We start from the raw sequence: 18,009 nt of genomic DNA on the forward strand, positions 1-18,009 counted from the left end.
TTTTATGAAGAATGAAGGCAAGATTCCTATACCTCTGGTTCTTTCAAACTGCCCTCCTTCAGAAGTAAGTTTATATATAACCACAGTTCTCATACACACCCCTACATGTTCACAACCACTCCGCTCTTCAGCAAACCAAGATAACGCTCCCCATGCACTCGCTCCATTCTTTTACTGGAACCTTCCTTTGACAACCATACCCAGTGACAGGGTTTGATGCGGGGTTTCTCCTTTACAGCCGGCCACGGGACTGCTTCTTCCTGCCAAGAAGACAAAGAGCTCTTTTTCCCTTTCTGCCTAACCAGTAATCCTAACCAGCCTGGCTCCCAAAGCCGGTACAGTTAAGCAATACAGAATGAACTGCTGGCCAGAAGGCAACTACCGTAAGCCTCAGAAATCGGAGACGCCTTGTCAGTGCTTAGCTTGGTGTGGAGTGAAAGGTAATCCCGATCCACAAACGGCGGCGATGGCCACCCGCGGCCACGGCGGTCAAATATCCTTCCTCCATCCCGGCCTCAGTTTTTTCCTCATTGCTAGATTCGGCTGGAACAGCTATTTATGGCTGCTTTAGCACAGGCCACCGGGGTGCCAATGCTCGCCCAGAGGCTCCCGCTCAGGCCAAGCTGGGAAAGGGACGCGGCCCGCCTCGCACAACACGGTCGCTTTATTTTACTGCCACCTACTGGAAAAAATACAATTCTTTCCAAAATTTCTAAAGACGGGGCAACGGCCCGAGCCGGGCCGACAGCCCCGACCCGCCACCGCCTGACAGGAGCTGGGCTGAAGGCCGGGCCTGCTCCCCGCCAGGGCCTGCGCCCCCCGCCGGGGCCTGCGCCCCCCGCAAGGCCGCGCGGGGCCGGACCCCGCGGCCTCCGCCGGGAAAAACGAGGCTTCGGGAGCGGCAGCCCGAGCAGGAGCGTGGGGATCCCCCTTTTGTGGGGGTCCCCGCTCCGTGGGGCCCCCCCACCCCTGCTCTGCATGGGGCCGCGCCAGGCCCCGGTCCGAACCTTCTGGAGCGGGGCCGCGCAAGCGGCGCCGGTTGCCACGGCAACGGCGGCGCCCGGCCAGCCCCGCCCCCTCCGTGCTCGTCACAGTGGCGGCAGCCAATAGCGGCGCTAGGCGGTGTCACGTGGGGCAGCGGGCGCCACCGTGAGGGCCCGGCGGGGCTGGCGGGTCTCACAGCACCGGGGAGCCGCAGCCATGTTCGGGGGGCTGGGGCGCTGCTTCGAGGAGGACCCCTTCTTCCGGTGAGGGGCCGGCCGCAGCCTCCGGTGCCCCGGGAAGGGCGGGCGAGCAGCCGCCGCCCCTGGAGTCACACCGCTGGCGGCGGCCGGGCTGCGAGGGGTCGGGCCGGGGGGGTCTGAGGCGGCGGGGAGGCCGCCGCGCTCCCCGAAGGAGCGATTCGAGGCGGGGGGGCTTGGAGCGCTGAGGGACGCGGGGCTGTGCGGGGTTAGCGGCGGTGGGGTGTACAGCCGCGCTCCTCCGGTTACCCGGCACCAACGGTCGGACGGGGGGTTCCTTAAAACTGTGTAGGGGGGTAGATTGTTGCCAGTGATTTTAAATACCACAGACTTGTCTCTTACTCCCCTCTTCAGTAACGCATGTAATCTTGACTGTCTCATAGCGCAGGGAAGAACTTAATCATAATTTTATAGTGACATTGACTGAGAAGAAATCTTCACCCCCCTTGGTCTGACTTTCATGATCACTTTTTTTTTCCTTCAGTTTCTTAAAAAGTTGGAGGGGAAGAGCTTAATCGTAATTTCATAGTGACATCGACTGAGAAGAAATCTTCATCTCCCTTGGGTTGACTTCCTTATTTTTTTTTTCTTCAGTTTCTTAAGAAGTTGGCAGGTGCTAGATGTTCTAGCTTTTCTCCACTTATTTGTTCTTTTTTCCTGTAGACTTTCTGAGCTCCTGTTGCCGATGCATACACTAAAGATAACACCAGGTGTTCTTGCATTAAAACTTTGCAAACCTGTGTGTGAGAGCAGTAAAGGCAAACTGGCTCCTTGTGCTGGTTTCCTGAGTGGATGTTGATGCTTTAGCTCAGCAAATGTGGGGTTTTTTTGGTCTCTATATCATGAGCATGTCGGTAGTGCTTGGGGTAGAGCATGTCTGCGCATTAAATTCTGAAATCGGTTTATTTCCTGTGGGAATCTTAAGTTTGCCAGTGGAATCTAAATCTAAGTAGTGTGTTGTGCAAATGCTCCCCTAGAGTGCTGGGATAGCCCAAACTGCTGAAATATCTATCTGGCCCCAATTTATGTCTTTTGTCAGAAACTAATCTGTAGAGGGTAAGAATGGGATTGGAGAAGTCGGAGGAGCCTGAATGATTTTAGTTTTTCTAAAGATGTGGAGCTTAATTACAAGCAAAGATAAGGGGTAACGCTGGTGGGTGGACAAGGAAGGGTAACACATCAGGCCTTGTGATGTGGGTTTGTTGACTTTATCTCTTAGTTACAGGATATTCTAGCTGAGGTTGCATTTGTACCTCTTAAAGAACCTACTGCTGAGCTGCAAAAGCACGTCCCTAGCAGTGGGGTAGTTTCTAAAGCCGCGCAAGATGGATTAGGATGCTTGGTTTCTAGGAATATGAGCGTTATTATAACAACTCATCAGTTATATGCAGGATACACTGTGCAGAAAACTTCACTATGCAAATCCTCTGTGTGAAATTAAAATAATAATGGCAGTTAAGTCTTGTTTGTAGCAATTTGTAGCATGCTTTTGAAATATCAGTTTCTTTCCTCTTATTTATTCATTTTATTTGTGCATTTTTATTATAGCCACTGATGCTGTTTAAAATTGTAGGGAAGAAAAGATTGCAAAAGACAGAGGGAGTGTGTGTGAAAGAGATGAGAGATTGATACCGAGATTCATTTTCTTGGCATTGTCCTTGTAAATCTGTTTTGCATATAGTTAAGGAAACGAGCTTATTACTTCAGATAAGATTAGCTTCCAAAATAGTGTAATAATGGGTTTCTGTTGCCTCATAAGGAGAGATTTTTGACTGCTGAACTGGAAATAGTGCCTGGGTTAAAAAAAATGTCTCCATCTGTGAGCAGCTGCCCTGGGGAAGCACCAGTCAGTCAGCCAGAATGCTGCCCGGGCCCAGCTGAGCTTCATCCCTCATAGCCTGGGCAGGTGCAGGAGTTGTGTCTTCTCTGCCAAGCACAGTTGGCATCTGGTTTTAATTTACCAATACACAGCTTTTGTTTTATTGTTCCAGGTGTTATCTCCAGCGGGATTCTGCAACTTCAGGCTTACATAACTTCCTAAGTAAAAAGGGAAAAAAAAAAAAGCCAACACTAACATGAAGTACAGTTTTCAAAAATAGTAAACTGAATTTATTGTTCTAGGACACTGTTTTTCAACTGACCAGAAACCCACTGAAGTAAGGAGTAACATTGTACTTTCACTAGAACACGGTAAAGGGTTTCAGCTGGAACACAAAGCCTTAAACTTCGGAGCTTAAGCTTAAAGAATGTAGCAAGTGAGATACATCTTAGTGAAAATCCTCACTTGTGTACGTGCTAGCAGCATCAGCCGCCTTAAGGTCTCTTTCTCCATACAGCAGATGGACTTGTTTGAGACTGTCAGTCTCAGAGGCTGCAAATGTTCTTTCCCTTTATTGATCCCTGCAAAGACCTGAATGTCAGGTGAAGGTCAGATAAACTACTCATTAGACAAGATTTTGTTACTGCAGAGTAGTGGAACAACAAATGTATAAATCGTTTATCTCCATTCAGAACTTAATTTTGGAAATACCTTACAGTGCTTAACGTGTGAAGGGTACAAATTCTGTGTGCAAAACCCTTACAGAACCCCCTTTCTTTCCTCCCCCCCCATCACTTTTATGGTATAATAGTGTGAAGCTTGCAGAAATCATGTCTGTCTCATCAAAAGTATCTTTTTACTCCCCCTAAAAAAGGTCAGATTAAGTCAGATGTGATTGGTGGTAATTAAAAGTAGTGTTCTCCACCTGTTGCTATCCTATAAAACCTGTGATTGGAGCAAAGAATTTTAAGATCTTGCATCTTCTACTGGAGAGCCTTTGACTTGTTTAATATATATAGTGAGGGTGACACTCCTTTTGTAGTTACAGCTTGAGTTTCAGTCATCAGAGCCATCAAGGTGGTAGGTTTAATTCCTTGGAAGCCTTGTCTTCCAGACAGATTCTCTGTTGACTTTAGGTTGGTTTTGCCCTGCTCCAGAGTGTACCAAAATTATATAGTGTTTCTTTTGAGGCTTGGCAACACTAGATCATTTTATGAATGGCTCCCTAAAATGTCCCTAGGGAATTGGGAGGGACTTTACTTTTGTTCCTAAATCTGTCAGTCCACACTATATCTTACTTCCCTGTCTTGACAGTAAGAAGCTGTATTTATGAATAGTTTCATGAACCTTTCATTTTTTTTAAAAAAAACAACAAAAAACCCCACAGTTCTAGATGCGGGTGTGTGTATCAAATAGATGTAGTGGAGGGTGAATGGCCAGGAGAAGTTGCCAGAGAAACTGGAATAAGGCAAAAAGGACAATTTCACAAGGTAGGAAGCATTATTTTATGTCAGGTGAGATGTATTGCAGCATGTTACGCACACCAAATTCAACCAATTTTTCTTATTTACATTAAATCTGTGGAATCTTGTTTTGCTTATGCTGTGTTGTAGGTAACTTATGAGCGTCCTACTTTTGAACTGGAAGGGACTGGGGACAAATTTTGTTATGCATAAGTTACTGATGGAATACAGTTCATATTTATTTGTATTTTGATAACCATACCTATCTGAAGTTTGGGGAGTCAAAATAGATTAGATGGAAGTAGGTATGTACTGTGCTTCCCTTGCCTTGGCTTCTGCAGTGACTTTTTTCCATCTGGTCTTCATCCTGTGAAAGGTGAGGGGCTGCTGGCTGTCTGCGAGCTGCTTATCACATTAGGATTGAAGTTAAAGCTAGCAGTCATGTGAGGGTGTAGATTAGGGTCTGCTTAATGACGGGTAAAACTACTTCTGGGGTGTGCTGGAGTGAGTTACGTGCATAGCTTAAAGGGATATTGTGTTCAAGTCTTGTTTGAAAATTAATCCGGCGTTACGTTTGTAACCTTACTTCTTCACTTAAAAGGCAAAAAAATAAAAATAAATGCAATTTTGGCATGCAAAGACAGTACAAAGCAAAGAGATCAAAGTGGCCACATGGTGTGGAAACTAGTTTTCATGGGACTGGAGATAAGGGGTGGGGAGAATAGAAAAGCTGTTCACGAGATTTCTAAGAGATGGTTGGGTGTTGAAGTCAGAGGAGCATCCTGAAGCTTTTCTTCATGGAGGCATGAGATGTGATGGGAAAGGTTGCGGTGCCTGGGAGAGAATGAGGGTGTGAGGTGTCTGGGGAGTGCCAGGAAATTGATAGGAAGGAAGATGAGGTGCTATTAAGTCTAAGTAAACATACCTGGGAAATGACTCTTAATGTTAATAAAGTGGCTTTCAGTGGAATAGCAAAGGGGAAAATTAGACTGGAGATGAAGGGAGGAAATGAAGCACGTTTTTTGTATGAAGTAATAATTTGTAGCCTTGGACCCCAGGCAGCAATACTGATTCTATATTGTCCTTCTGTCAAAATCGTATTTGGCTCCTCTTTTGGCCTCAGAAATATTTAGTTCTTGTCCAAGTTGGAGAATGCAAAGAATTAAGTGAGTAGTAAGGGAGAACAACTTGAGCAATGTTTTACCTGCAAGCCAAGCTTTGGGATTACTGGTGGGGTTCTGTAGGTTTTTGGAAACAGAGGTTGAGTGTTTAGAAAGAGGAGAGGAGAGGGGAGGGGAAGTAACAGGAAAGCAAAAAGCCAGTAAGACTCTTTTCTTCCTAAGCAGAGAAAAGGGATGTGAGAAAATGATTTGTGGAGGGGGAGGAAAGGGAAGGCAAAGATGTGGGTGACTAAAGTAAAGGAGATGGAGCTGTCTGGAATTTAGAGGTTAGTATACATTTTTGAGCATGTGGGTCAAGGAGGATGAAAAGTAGAATGGGAGCAGCCAGCAAAATAAATTTGAGGGGTGGGGGGGCAAAATCTAGTGGGACACAATGAATCAGCAAGTAGTACTGTGCAAAGCTTTAGACAATGAAAGTGGACAAAGGAGAGGAAAAAAATAATCCATTTAATATTAGGGGTTGGAGGTAGAAGTAGTGATGAGTAAAATATAGGTCAGCTTTATAGTTCCTGGCAGATAGTAAGCATAGGCTGGAGTGAAAGATGGCTGCAAAGGATGGAATGTTTTTGGAAAAGATGAGGAAAGAGAAAAAGCAATACAGACACCCAAGAGCAGCTGAGAAGACAAAAAGACTAAAACACCCAACCAACTTCAGAGTTGGGAAGAAAAGTGAAACAAGTGAGAGTTTGTGAGGAACAAGAGATTGCCCAGTTGTGTCCTGTTAAAGAATTTGCATAAAGAACCATATGGAATGATTTAAAAAATTTAGTTTTAAAAATTTCAGAGCCGTATTATGTAGCTCGGAATAAACCTCAATGACTTTCTATGCGAAATATCTCTCTTTCAGCGATCCTTTTGCTGCACACCATGAATATATGCGGCAGATGATGAGAAGCTTTTCTGATCCTTTTGGACGAGATCCATTCCTCAGTATAACAGATGGTGGGGAGAGAACAGTAGATCGAAGAGCACGCCAGGACTCTCAGGTTGCTCTAAGAGGAAATCGCAGAGTAAGTATTTTCTTAATCTCGAAGGATTGCTACATGGAATTTACATTTATTAGTAATATAGTTGGCTTCACATTTCCACTTCTGTTCAGTTTGGTCCAGTGGAAATAGAGGCCTGGCTCAGCTATCGCAACCCTGGTCAGATTGTTTCGTGGCTGAGTAGAATGTGAATAACATCCCTCTTGGTTCCTTAATTACCCTTTACTTAACACTGACAAACTTCTGTTAGGGCTAGTAGCAAGTCTGTCTGTTATTGAACATTGAATATACAATATTTAATGAAACAAACTAAACATTTATCAAATGCTTGGTTTAATAAATACTATATTTCCATTACAGAAAGGCATTAAAAATGCCCAATGACAGAGCCTTCTCTGAACACTTGCTAACTTTGCTTAAAAAGGTACCTTGGTATGTTTATATCTTCACTCTGCACTTGAGTATCTTGTGTCTAGTTATTTATGTTGGTTTGATTTAACACAAACTTGTGTTTCAGCCACCTAAACAGTATCTACAGAGATATTTTAAACCCTGTTTCAACTGTGAATAAAGGCTTCACGTTCTGTGTTTGGGTTGATGCTTAATGTTTCCCCTAGATATAAGACTAAAAATTAAAGATTAGGGAAATCGATATGAAACCTAGTCATTCTGTAAATTACCACCTGAAACTGGGAAGTTGGCAACGATTTATGTTTTACATAAAGTATCTTTTCAACTCTCTGGGCGTGCAGGACAATTAGATCTTAAGCTTCTGTAGCTAAACCTTATTTAATTGCTGTATTTAGAAAGGATATATGTTTGAAGTTGGTTCCTTTCCCTCCACCAGGCTAAATATTTTGCAGCTGAATGATCTCTTACTTTAATGAACTGCATTTGATTTTAAAAAACAGTTGGAAGACAAGAGAGATGACAAGGGCTTGTGGAACTCGGCCAGTTTTGGTGGTGGTTGTTCAAACCTAGATAGAGCGAGCCTCATAAACATAGCTGAAACACAGACTGTCACCTACAAGTCAAAAGGGTAACTGTCAGATTCTTTCCTCCGTGCTCATACGCTGCCAGTTAGTTTCAAATATAGATGCTGCTGGATCTAATTAGGGCATGATCTTTCCTCTACTGAAGCAGACTCTTAGGCCTTCGTTCAGTAGATGCCTAAAATCAGACGAGGCTTCTTTTTCCTTGAGAAAAAGAACGTGTCAGACCTTACCCTAATAGCTTAGGGGTTTGCGTCCCTTGTTCTTGGCAGTGAGCGTTAAACGTGAGGCATAAAGACCTTTCCCTCTGGTTATAGAAAGAAGTTAAAGGTACAAGAGCACTGTGTTATTTTGATAAGCACAAAAGAATTCCACACCTGCTAAAAAATCTTTCCAGTATCTTTTGATGTTCCTCATGTTTCACCTAAGAGTTGTCAGGTATCACAGAAGACTCAGCACTGATTACTTGAGCCTTATAGTAGTCTCAAACTGGTTTCCCTCCAGAAATGATTCAAACACTTAGAATAGTTAGATTTTTATGTAGGAAAAGATGGGTATCTTTACTACCATGTAAAATACACTTTGTTAAAATCACCTGTACTGGTTACTGATACTGTAATTCTAGGTTTCAACTGCATGTTTGAAGCATGCCTAAAACTGCTTTACAAGGAACAGAATTTTTTGCAGCAACTCAGTGTGCAGCAATACAGCATTCACATTTGAAAACGCTTTTCCTTTCTCAAGCAGGTTTGCAGTGTCAGTTTTTAGCCTCTGGGAGGGAGGGAAGGAGGAGGAAAGGATATGAGCAGGAGGAATGGGGTAAAACATCTTAAGGGATAGTATTGTTTGGTTTGGATAGCTGATTGTCCTATATATTAGGCAACTGTTTTTAGTATGTATTGCAAAGTTTATAAACTCTTTGTTTTATATGACTAACGACTTTATATTTCTGAGGATGTTCTTTTGCACTTGATATATATTATATTCTTTTCTATCACTACATGTTAGACAGAACTGCAATCTGAAGGAGTTCATAAAGGAATTCAAGAATTGGATAATTCCTTCCTTTTGTACTTAAAGTTATTGTAAAGTGTTTGGGACTTCTGTCTAACCAGTCTTTCTTTAGGTAGGCTTTTATATAACTCTCCAATCTTAGTTTCCTGGAAACATCAGTGTGTTTTCCAGCATCTTGTTGCCCTGTCATATAGGGGTATTCAATATCAGTTGTTCAAACAGGAACTGTATTTGCCAGTGTTTATAGCTACATCTATTTATACAACTGCAGAAGAATATAATTTGCTCGAGGGGGATTTGTCTTCGGGTGGTTCTGTATATGATGATAGATTTACCTAGAACTTCTTTGCAGTGACCTTTGAAACTGCTGACAAGTTAGACTTCATTTTGTTTATTGCAAGGGGTGTATGGATATTTTGGAGAAATACCTTTTATATTTACATTAATCTCTTGTAATACCTAATGAGTACTTGTGAACAGGTTGCCCGCATCACTTAATTTTTTAAGCTCTAAAATTGTATGCCAGCCTTCTGAAACTTAATTACATAAATTTACATTAAAGGGACTACTGATTTATTGATTTTAATCAACTTTCAGGGAAGGCATTCTGTGGCCTGGGAAGAATGACGTGTTTTCAGAGAAGTGGGTGATCTCTGAAGCACTGTGCCATGTTTTAAATAATTTTAGTACAAAAACTGCTACGGTATACAAGTGTTTCTCAACTTCTAGCTTCTAAGTGCTTCTAGTACATATGTATGAATATGGCTTATTAAATGTGGTGACAGCTATCGCTTTCCAATATCATTAGTTATATTACTTCTATATACCCAGAGACTACCTCATATTACATTGTTGTAGCACACTATAAATTACCAAGGTCCTCTCGAGTGCCTGTTTTTATTTGATCGGAAATGTTTAATATCACCTGCTGTATATGAAAGTTACTTCTGCTGGGTCTTATAATGGGTATAATAACCAAAAGAACCTTTTTCTTCCAGGCCACAAGCTGCGCTCTCATGCCGTTTGCAGGCTTTGGTAGAGTGGTTAGTATCCCAGGAGCAAAAGTCCTTGTAGCTCTTGATAGTATGTGTATACTGTCTGCATAGCTAAAGCATGGACAAAGGCTAGTCTCAGTGTGCTTGCAAACTGCTTCTGTTGGTGTTTAGTTATATGGAACAATATAATTCAAGAAATATTTTTTTTTCCTTATTAAATGCTAGGGTAGACTAAATATGCTGATACCATGATTGGAAAAGTTACTACAGAACAGCTGGCTTTTCTACTCAGTGATGTATCCGTTAGTGCTTGATCTCTGATGGATAGGAATGAAATAATCTCTGGAGAGATGAAATAATTCCTGGAGAGACCCCCAATTTTCAGTGCTGCCTGTAGTCGGACACCAGTAGCTTGGGGTGTGTCTGTATCTGTGATTACCAACAAGACCTGTAGTGCTGGTCACAGCTAAGACAGAATTTCCACTGGAACTGGGCTTGGAATGGTTTTCAGCTGTAGTTTGGAGGTCTGGAATATCTTGAAAGATCTGTAAAAGATATCTGAGGAAAAACAAGTTTATTGTTATGACCTCATGGAGCTTTTTGCTTACTTTGGAAGGCTTTAAGGAGTCCTCAGTTTGAAAACCAGTAGCTTAGAGAGTGGCTCTCACTTGCAGAGCAGATGAAAATAAGCATGCGTCTTTGAATTTTCCGATCCCAAAGTATTACTTGTTTAATTATCTCTTCCAGAGGCACAAATTGGCAACTTGCTGTATGCAAACTGTATTAGCTAATCAAAGATCTTTTGCTATTAACTGCCCAGGCTATGGTTTTACTCCCCCTTCCCCAATCTATGGCATGTAATTCCATAGGTGCAGCTGATTCCTGTGTAGTATCACTGGTCATCATCCAGATTTCTAACTGTATAAGGCAGTTTTCTGGAGTTACTGACATTTGTGATGATTTGGTGCCCTAAATTGTCTATAATGTGCAGAGGTTTTGAATAGCCCTTAAGGATTCAGATTTCTTGCTACTCAAGAAACAAATCGAAGATTTTCTATGCCTCAATTTGACTTTTTGTGCTTAAACTGCAGCTTTTATTTTTAAACCTTTAAATCCATAGCTGTTTACATGAATTTATTTAGATGTTTCCAGTAGTTGGAGGAACGCGGGGAGTGTGCTATTGTAATGTGTGAGGTGGTTCACAGCCTCTTCCCAAAGCTGCTGGCTTTGGCAGAGCCCCTGGGAGCTGTTTTCCCTGCTCCTGGTACCTGCAGACCAGAGCGTGGTGGTGGTGGCACAGCAGCTGCCCAGGGAAGCAGCAAAGCGTGTGTGTGTGTGTCTACCAGCTCACCGAGCAGCGTGCGGTGCTCGCTCTTAATTAGCATGCTCCATCTCCCTGTCTATTTTTTTGTTTTGTTTTCTTCCAAAGGTAGCTTTCATCAGTGTGGTCAGTATATGCCATCAGCTACAGATCCTAGTAATAAAATTCTGTGCATGTCAACCTGTCTTAGTAGCTGTGCTTTGTGCAACAGTGGATCTTCTGCTTTCATGTAAAAATAACGAATGAATGGTTTGTTGGATGCATCTATAGCATCAAATAATTAAGCTGCCATTAAAATACCAATTTATATTTCTCTGATTTTTCCACACTGCCCTTTTATGAGTACACTACTGTTGCAAAGAGCTATGTCTGCTGGGAGGCAGTTTCAGTGTGATTCCATAGGCGTTAAGGGATTTACATAATAGAGATAATTTGATCTTCCGTAGATTATGAGGCATGGAGGGTCATATAGTACTTTTTACAGCAGAATTAGGTTAGAAGGTATATGAAAATAGTTCTTGTAAATTGGCCACAATATGAGCTTATTTTGACATTTGAGTGTCAAATCTTTCACTTCTCTCTTTCTAGTAGCTCCAACTTAGCAAGCAAACTCTCTGTGCTAGCTTTGTTTTTCATTTGAAAAGATGCATTTTGGCTTGTCTACTACTATGAATGGCAGTCTGTGCAAACCTTTTTGATGGTCTGATTTGCATTAAAAATGCATGTGAAAAACAGCTTCAGCACTTGAGGAGGCAGGAGACTGTGTTTTAATCTTAATGTCTTTTCTTCTAGCAGGATGCAGATTTTGGGGAACCTTTTTTTGCAATGGACAGGATGATGTCAAATATGAGAAACAGTATGCTGGAAATGCAAAGGAAATTTGTAAGTTTTTAAAAATTTGTTGTAAAATTAATTGTATTGGAGAATGGCATGTTACTCAAAGTCCTGCCAAGAAAAATGTTACTAGTCTTAAGCAGATAGTAAGAATATTTTTTTTTTTTTTTTTTCTCCCAGACTATATCATGGTCATAATTCTCTGTGCTGTCACTGATTATTTGCTAACAACAGTACTTTAAATGTATGCTTGATTCTCTAGGGGTTAGAACTGATGTAAGTTATCTGGTGTCTGGCTGTTGCCAGAGCTGACACCTCAAGTGAAGGAGCAGTTTAAAGTGTTACCGTACGCTTAAAAACAACAAACCCACAAACACCCTGTAATTAGACCTTCCTCTGATTTTGATTTGCAATTCTGCTGCTTTCTTCTTCACAGTCTATGAAGATAACACTGATACCTATTAAGTGTTGCTAAGTATATTTATGGTGGTTTGTTGGCCTTGTAAAATGGCTTGTAACCGTTGTTGCTCAAGTCCTGTTTCACCTGAACTCTCACACACCTTATTATATACTGTATGTGGCAAGACTGATGTTATAGGTTTTATCTTCACTACTAAACTGTGCCAGGGCAAATGTTTGAGCAGTTGCTTATTGCTGCCCATGGTTTTTATTTGTCGTGTTTCCTGGTGCGGGGAGACCTGTGGCCAGACAAGGCTGGAGGTATCAAATGCCAAGGTCTCTTCCCACAGACCACATCTATGGTGCCAGGACTGAGGGTTAAATTTTCAGAGGGGTATTCTTTTTCATAATAAGACAGCCTCAGAATGTAAGAAGTACCTATTATCCACAAGTTTAAACTTTTATTAATAAAAGAAATGTACATTGCTTGTAGGATGACCTGTCCATCCATCCAGATGCGCACACGTTCAGCTCCTCCTCTGTGATGACATACTCCAAAATAGGGGATGAACCACCAAAAGTTTTCCAAGCTTCAGCTCAGACACGCACAGCTCCAGGAGGTGTAAGTAGTCCTGAGATGCAGCAAAAAGGTGGTATGTAATTATCAGAATTTAAGTTCACCTATACCAAGGCACAGTTTCCTTCAGGTTCCTTTTACTGGAGACAGTTACTCTTATAATTTAGAAAAATATATGTCTGTTTAAATATTGCTCTATATTAAAGGCTTCCTAAGCTAAAGTGCACTTTTCTTCCTTGTAATTTGTATGCTTCTAAGTATACCTCTAAATAAATTGTACACCTATCAAAGACTGGAAAAATCAAGTGCTGGAACAGCTGATCTTCAAGGCGGTCTCCAATGTCTTTCTCTTTGCTATAATTAATCCTCTTCTTGTACATTTAAAATTCTGTCTAAAATACAAGATAGCAAGAGGCAGGTCTGTCTATGCAAAACATGGCTTCAAATCCTCCCCTTTACTCAAGCACTTTTAAATGCTTACGTAACGCTGTGGATGAAGATGCCCTTTCATTGACTTCCTTGCAGCTGTTGCATCTAATTCTGCTAAGAAATTTGAATTTGAATTTGAACCCTGAAGCAAGGTTCATGAAAGACTATATGCGAGCGGTAAAGGCCATTGAGCATGATTGGCTGTGGGATATGTTCAAGCTCAAGCAGACACTCAGTTATCAGAGAGGTTCTAAGAATATACCTATGAACACAGTGATAAGTGGTTGCCTGGGTTTCAAGCCAGTCAACATGACAACTTAGTAATTAGTTGTCCCTTCGTGCTGGGAATATTGGCATCGGCTGTTACTCGTTCTGTTGTTAAGGAGAATGTTGAAGACTTGTCTGCATGTAGTATATTTAGACTAGGCTTTTTTTTCCCCCCACAATTAAGATCCAGTGTATAAGTTGCCTAAGAAGCTTTAGGTGTTCTTGTTTAATCTTTTTGTCTGTTGGCAAAAAAGAAAATAGACTTGATCTGTGCTTTGTTGGTGTATTTTCAGCCAATACAGTAAAGGAGACAATTGGAAAAGCCCATGAAACTTAACCTTTTCAAAAGATAGATATAAAACCTTCAGGAAAAAAAACTGGATTTTTTTTTTTAAACTTTTTTATTTTTTTGGTTGAAGGACACTTAATTCCCTTTTTTGTACAGGTTAAGGAGACAAGAAAAGCACTTAAGGATTCTGAAAGTGGACTGGAAAAAATGGCTATTGGTCATCATATTCATGATCGTGCTCATGTCATTAAAAAATCAAAGAACAGCAAGACTGGTGATGAAGAAATGAACCAAGAATTCATCAACCTGGATGAAAGTATGCACTTTGCAGTTCTCTCATTGGCTTTACACTGTTTCACATAAAGATTTTGAAGTTCCAGCTTGAGACATCTTAAAAGGGACTGTTTTTCAGACAGTCTGGAAGTTTGCAAATCAAGTTTCCTTAGTTGATATAAATTTGGACAACTTCAGTTAAAGTAACCAGTCAGACTTGAAAATGCTACAATGCAGTTGGCACTGTTTGTACAATAGCTGCTCATATTTGAAAGTACTTTTAATGATATTTCATGGTTTCAAACAAACTTTTAACAGAACTTTACTATTTGCTCTGTGTGTTTGTGGCTAATATGACATACATATTTAAGAGATGTGTGGTTAAAATGTTTTACAACACGGTGACTTCCAGATTTTTTTTTTATTTTGGTCTTCCAAACATAAGCAGTAAGCTTTTAGTTGTCTTTTATAGATCCCCTAGAAATAGTTTGCAGGCCATGTGGAGAATCATGGACCCCAAGTTTAAAAAAGATTGTCCAAAAAACCTCTGATTTTCATTCCATGTGTTTTTCCATCCTGTTTGCATTTATTAAAAAGTAAACTTTAACTGTTTTTCAGCTGAGGCCCAGACCTTTGATGAAGAGTGGCAGAAAGAGATTATGAAGTTCAAGCCATCTAGAACTAAGTACACTTTAGAAGCCCCGAAATACAGAAGTACTCATCACATACCCAGGGAAGGTGGATTAAGAAGGTAAAAATAGTTTCCTACCAGAATAAGGAAATACTAGCAGCAGAATGAAAACTTAATTCAGAAGCAATCTGTTCATGAACAAACGATCCTTACTGGCAATCTGAGGAGGAAATAGCGTGGTTTACTCCTCCTTTCCTCATGATGCCACAATGAAGAGTGTAAGGCAGTATTTTGTTTACTAATTTTTGAAGAAATTTAGGAATTTTGACTTTGAAAATTAACAAATTGATAGGCTAAACTGGTGAGTGTTCTTCTAGAGAAATATGCCAGTTCTCTTAGCTCAACTGTGTACAAATGTTGTAGCTGCCCCCACGGCCATTAAACTGGGTTAGTTGCATTAAGGAATAATCCTGATTAAGGGCTAGGTTGATCTGTTCTCTTGGGTGAAAGGAAAGACACCTTCCATAGTTGGAGACAGACACCCCTCTCTTCAGGGTTAGGTTTCAAATGAGACCTCTTCTAATCTTAAATTCAGGAGCGAGGACTTTACCTGTAAATGCAGGAGTGCCCTGGCATAGGCTGCTCTCTGCCAAGCTTCAGCTTTTTTCCTCTCCTGTTGAGATCGTGCTGGGGAAGTTGTGATGCCTTTATCAGTTGTGTGTTTGGTAGGGAATGCTACAGAAGGGGAACGCTCCTCTGCTGTAAACTACAGAGTGCTCTCCCTCCAGCACCTCTTCAGTTCTAGAGGTTTTTTACAGAGGCTACTTTACCTTCCATTTCAGTTTTCAAACTAAGCTGGTTCTTTCTTCTTGAGGGTGCAGGATGAGGAAACAGTTCAATCTATTGTTACCACCATAGAAGTAGCTTTGGAGGGAGAGTCAACTCTGCCTTATAACTAAAATAACTACACCTCCACATAAATAATTAACAAAATTTATACTCCCCCACCCTCATGTCCTATTTGTTGTTGTTTGTTTCAGAGAGAAGCCACTTGCAGTTGCAGGTTCCAGGGAGCCCAGAGTTTCTTTGGAGAATCTCAATGTGAAAGGAACACATGTTCCCATCAAAAGCAGCAAAAAATAAATTGCTTCCATTCTCCGTTTGAATGGAGTTTCTTCAGAGAAGATAACGGTGCTGCATTGCTTATGTTCATATAAGTATACACGTATATATGACCAATCTCTGTTTTTTGTTTTAGTAAGTATTAGCGTGCCTTGCTACTCTGATCTTTTGACAACTGAATGTTCTTCAAAACTTCACATCCTTGGTTAAACTGTCTAGTTTCAGTAAATTAAAAAAAACCCAACAACTTCCCACTTAAAAGCACTTTAATGGATTATCACTAATTCTGTTTAAAAAAACAACTTTGACTCGCAAGATTTTTCTGCTACAACAGCACCAGTCTCAGACTTTTTATTAAGCCTGGTAATGCAACTACTTTTTCCCACACTATAACTTGCACAGAAAGTAAATTCTCTTTTTGTTTTGTGTGGCTGAAATAATTATTAATGTTCTAGATGATAGAGCAATTAATAGCAATTTGAATATGCTGTAGCCACTATATATATATATATTTAAAATCATACTGTAAATTGTTATAGAATCCCCAGATTCACCTTGATTTAACATGAAGAAAAGTGAAAGGAAATACTAAGATGTCAAATACTTTAAATTTTAGTTTCTCAGCGTTCTTATGTTCATAAGCTGTGCTTGCATCTCATTTTCTGTGCTTAGACTGTCGGTCTTGTATTTCTGATCCTTTGTATATTTACTTTGGAGATGGCCCATTATTTTTCATTCTTGGAAGGTTCTCTGTAGTAGCTTTTAATTTTTCTGTAATAATACCCCTGTGTCCTCAAACTCAGCTGTAACTATTAGTAATCAGAAAAATATGTGGGAGAAATTGGTTGAGTAGGCAGTAGTTTGACTGGATAACGAATGATTACACCATTTCTTCTGTCCTAAAAAGCTAAAAGAGCTCTGCAGACAGCAAACCATGTCCCCCCTCAGCTGAGATGAGATGTGTTTGTGTTCTTGTGTGTCCTGTTGTAGTGGATGTAGAATGATCTGAAATGAAACATTGATCTCCTTTGTTGTTGTTGTTCATTGTTTGGTTAAAGAGTCTGACGTTGCAGAGGAAAGCCAGCTGTGGGACTGAGAACAGGAAGGGTCTTTGTATTCAAAGTGTTGAGTTTGTGTCCTGGTTTGTTACACAGAATGGATCCCCATCTTGTAGCAGAAATAATTTGTGTAGATGTTACAACATTAGCACTATAGCATATATTAAGGCTAAAACATTGTAGTGTAGCCTTAAAAAAAGGCACTATTATATGATAAAAGAAAATAGGTTTAAGTTTAACATTTGTTTGGCTAAAAAGGAAATGGCCTTTAAATTGTATCTTTCTGCAGATTCCCCAGATTATTTAATTCTGTTTATTAATGTGCAAAAATAATCAAAAGTACTTTTGTAGAGCTCTGACAAGGGAAAGACAACTGGTTTTTTGCTTTTGTAATGCAGTGGTGGTCTCCTCTATTAGAGCAAAGACTAGTGGTTTCTGCTCTTGAGCCATTCTAGGAGCAGCAGTAAGAGAGCTATGAGTAAGTGGGTGGTAAGGGAGTAGCAACTGCTGACAGAAGGACAGGCTGAAACCCTGAGATACCAGAGCCAGGCTTGCCAATCCCTCAATCTAAGGGATGCTTCTACTCTCCTTAAAGAGTACAACTCCAGGGCCTGATCTTCCATACCCTGAAGACAACATTAATTTTGCAATAAATGTCATTGAGAATATAAGGCCATGGACATTTTCCAGGTATGTCACTTAAATTTCCGAGTAATAAGTATCAGAAAAGTGTTTTGTGTCGTAACTTCAGAAATCTTTTGAGAGACACTGCTATTTAACAGAAAATAGTAGTCATCTGACAACTTAGATTTCCATCTATGCTTTACTGAGATAAAAAAAAAGATACATATATGTAATTAACCCAAGTACATACCATGGTTTTAAAATTACAGTGGAAAGAGGCTAATATTCATTACTTTGTTATGCAAAACAATGTTCTAAAATGTAACGCAAAAGAAACTGTTCTATGTAGCACATCTGAAACTAATTCTTTAATAAAGTTATTTATTATTTATGGTTATTGTCTGGCTTACTCTACACCACAAAATGACTTGCACATTATTTATTTTGGGCTGCTTTGAAATGTTATGTGACAGTAATAGCAACACAATGAGGGA

General features: G+C 40.6%; 1 protein-coding gene across 5 annotated transcripts; it reads left to right on the forward strand.

The window, feature by feature from the left end:
* The first annotated feature begins 1,139 nt into the window (after nt 1-1,139).
* MLF1 (myeloid leukemia factor 1) lies at nt 1,140-17,906 on the forward strand. 5 transcript variants are annotated; one of them, XM_074878410.1, is made up of 8 exons: nt 1,140-1,247; nt 6,552-6,714; nt 9,695-9,739; nt 11,805-11,894; nt 12,739-12,867; nt 13,964-14,123; nt 14,699-14,831; nt 15,752-17,906. In XM_074878410.1, the coding sequence occupies exons 1-8, from the start codon at nt 1,201-1,203 to the stop codon at nt 15,852-15,854; spliced, it is 870 nt and encodes a 289-aa protein (XP_074734511.1). In that variant the 5' UTR covers nt 1,140-1,200; the 3' UTR covers nt 15,855-17,906. The 5 variants fall into 5 exon arrangements, with proteins under 5 accessions (XP_074734511.1, XP_074734513.1, XP_074734514.1 ...); XM_074878412.1 differs by having other exon boundaries at nt 11,808-11,894; XM_074878415.1 differs by lacking the exon at nt 1,140-1,247 and adding an exon at nt 5,898-5,970.
* Nucleotides 17,907-18,009: the final 103 nt, after the last annotated feature.

Source organism: Strix uralensis, chromosome 9 (assembly GCF_047716275.1).
Source record: "Strix uralensis isolate ZFMK-TIS-50842 chromosome 9, bStrUra1, whole genome shotgun sequence".
NCBI classification, from domain to species: domain Eukaryota; kingdom Metazoa; phylum Chordata; class Aves; order Strigiformes; family Strigidae; genus Strix; species Strix uralensis.

Bases quoted from the DNA above. Each gene is read 5' to 3' on its own strand.
- MLF1 (XM_074878410.1), top strand. From the start codon at position 1,201: ATGTTCGGGGGGCTGGGGCGCTGCTTCGAGGAGGACCCCTTCTTCCG. The intron at 14,124-14,698 runs GTATGCACTTTG...ACTGTTTTTCAG, and splicing joins ATTCATCAACCTGGATGAAA to CTGAGGCCCAGACCTTTGAT. The intron at 14,832-15,751 runs GTAAAAATAGTT...TGTTTGTTTCAG, and splicing joins AGGGAAGGTGGATTAAGAAG to AGAGAAGCCACTTGCAGTTG.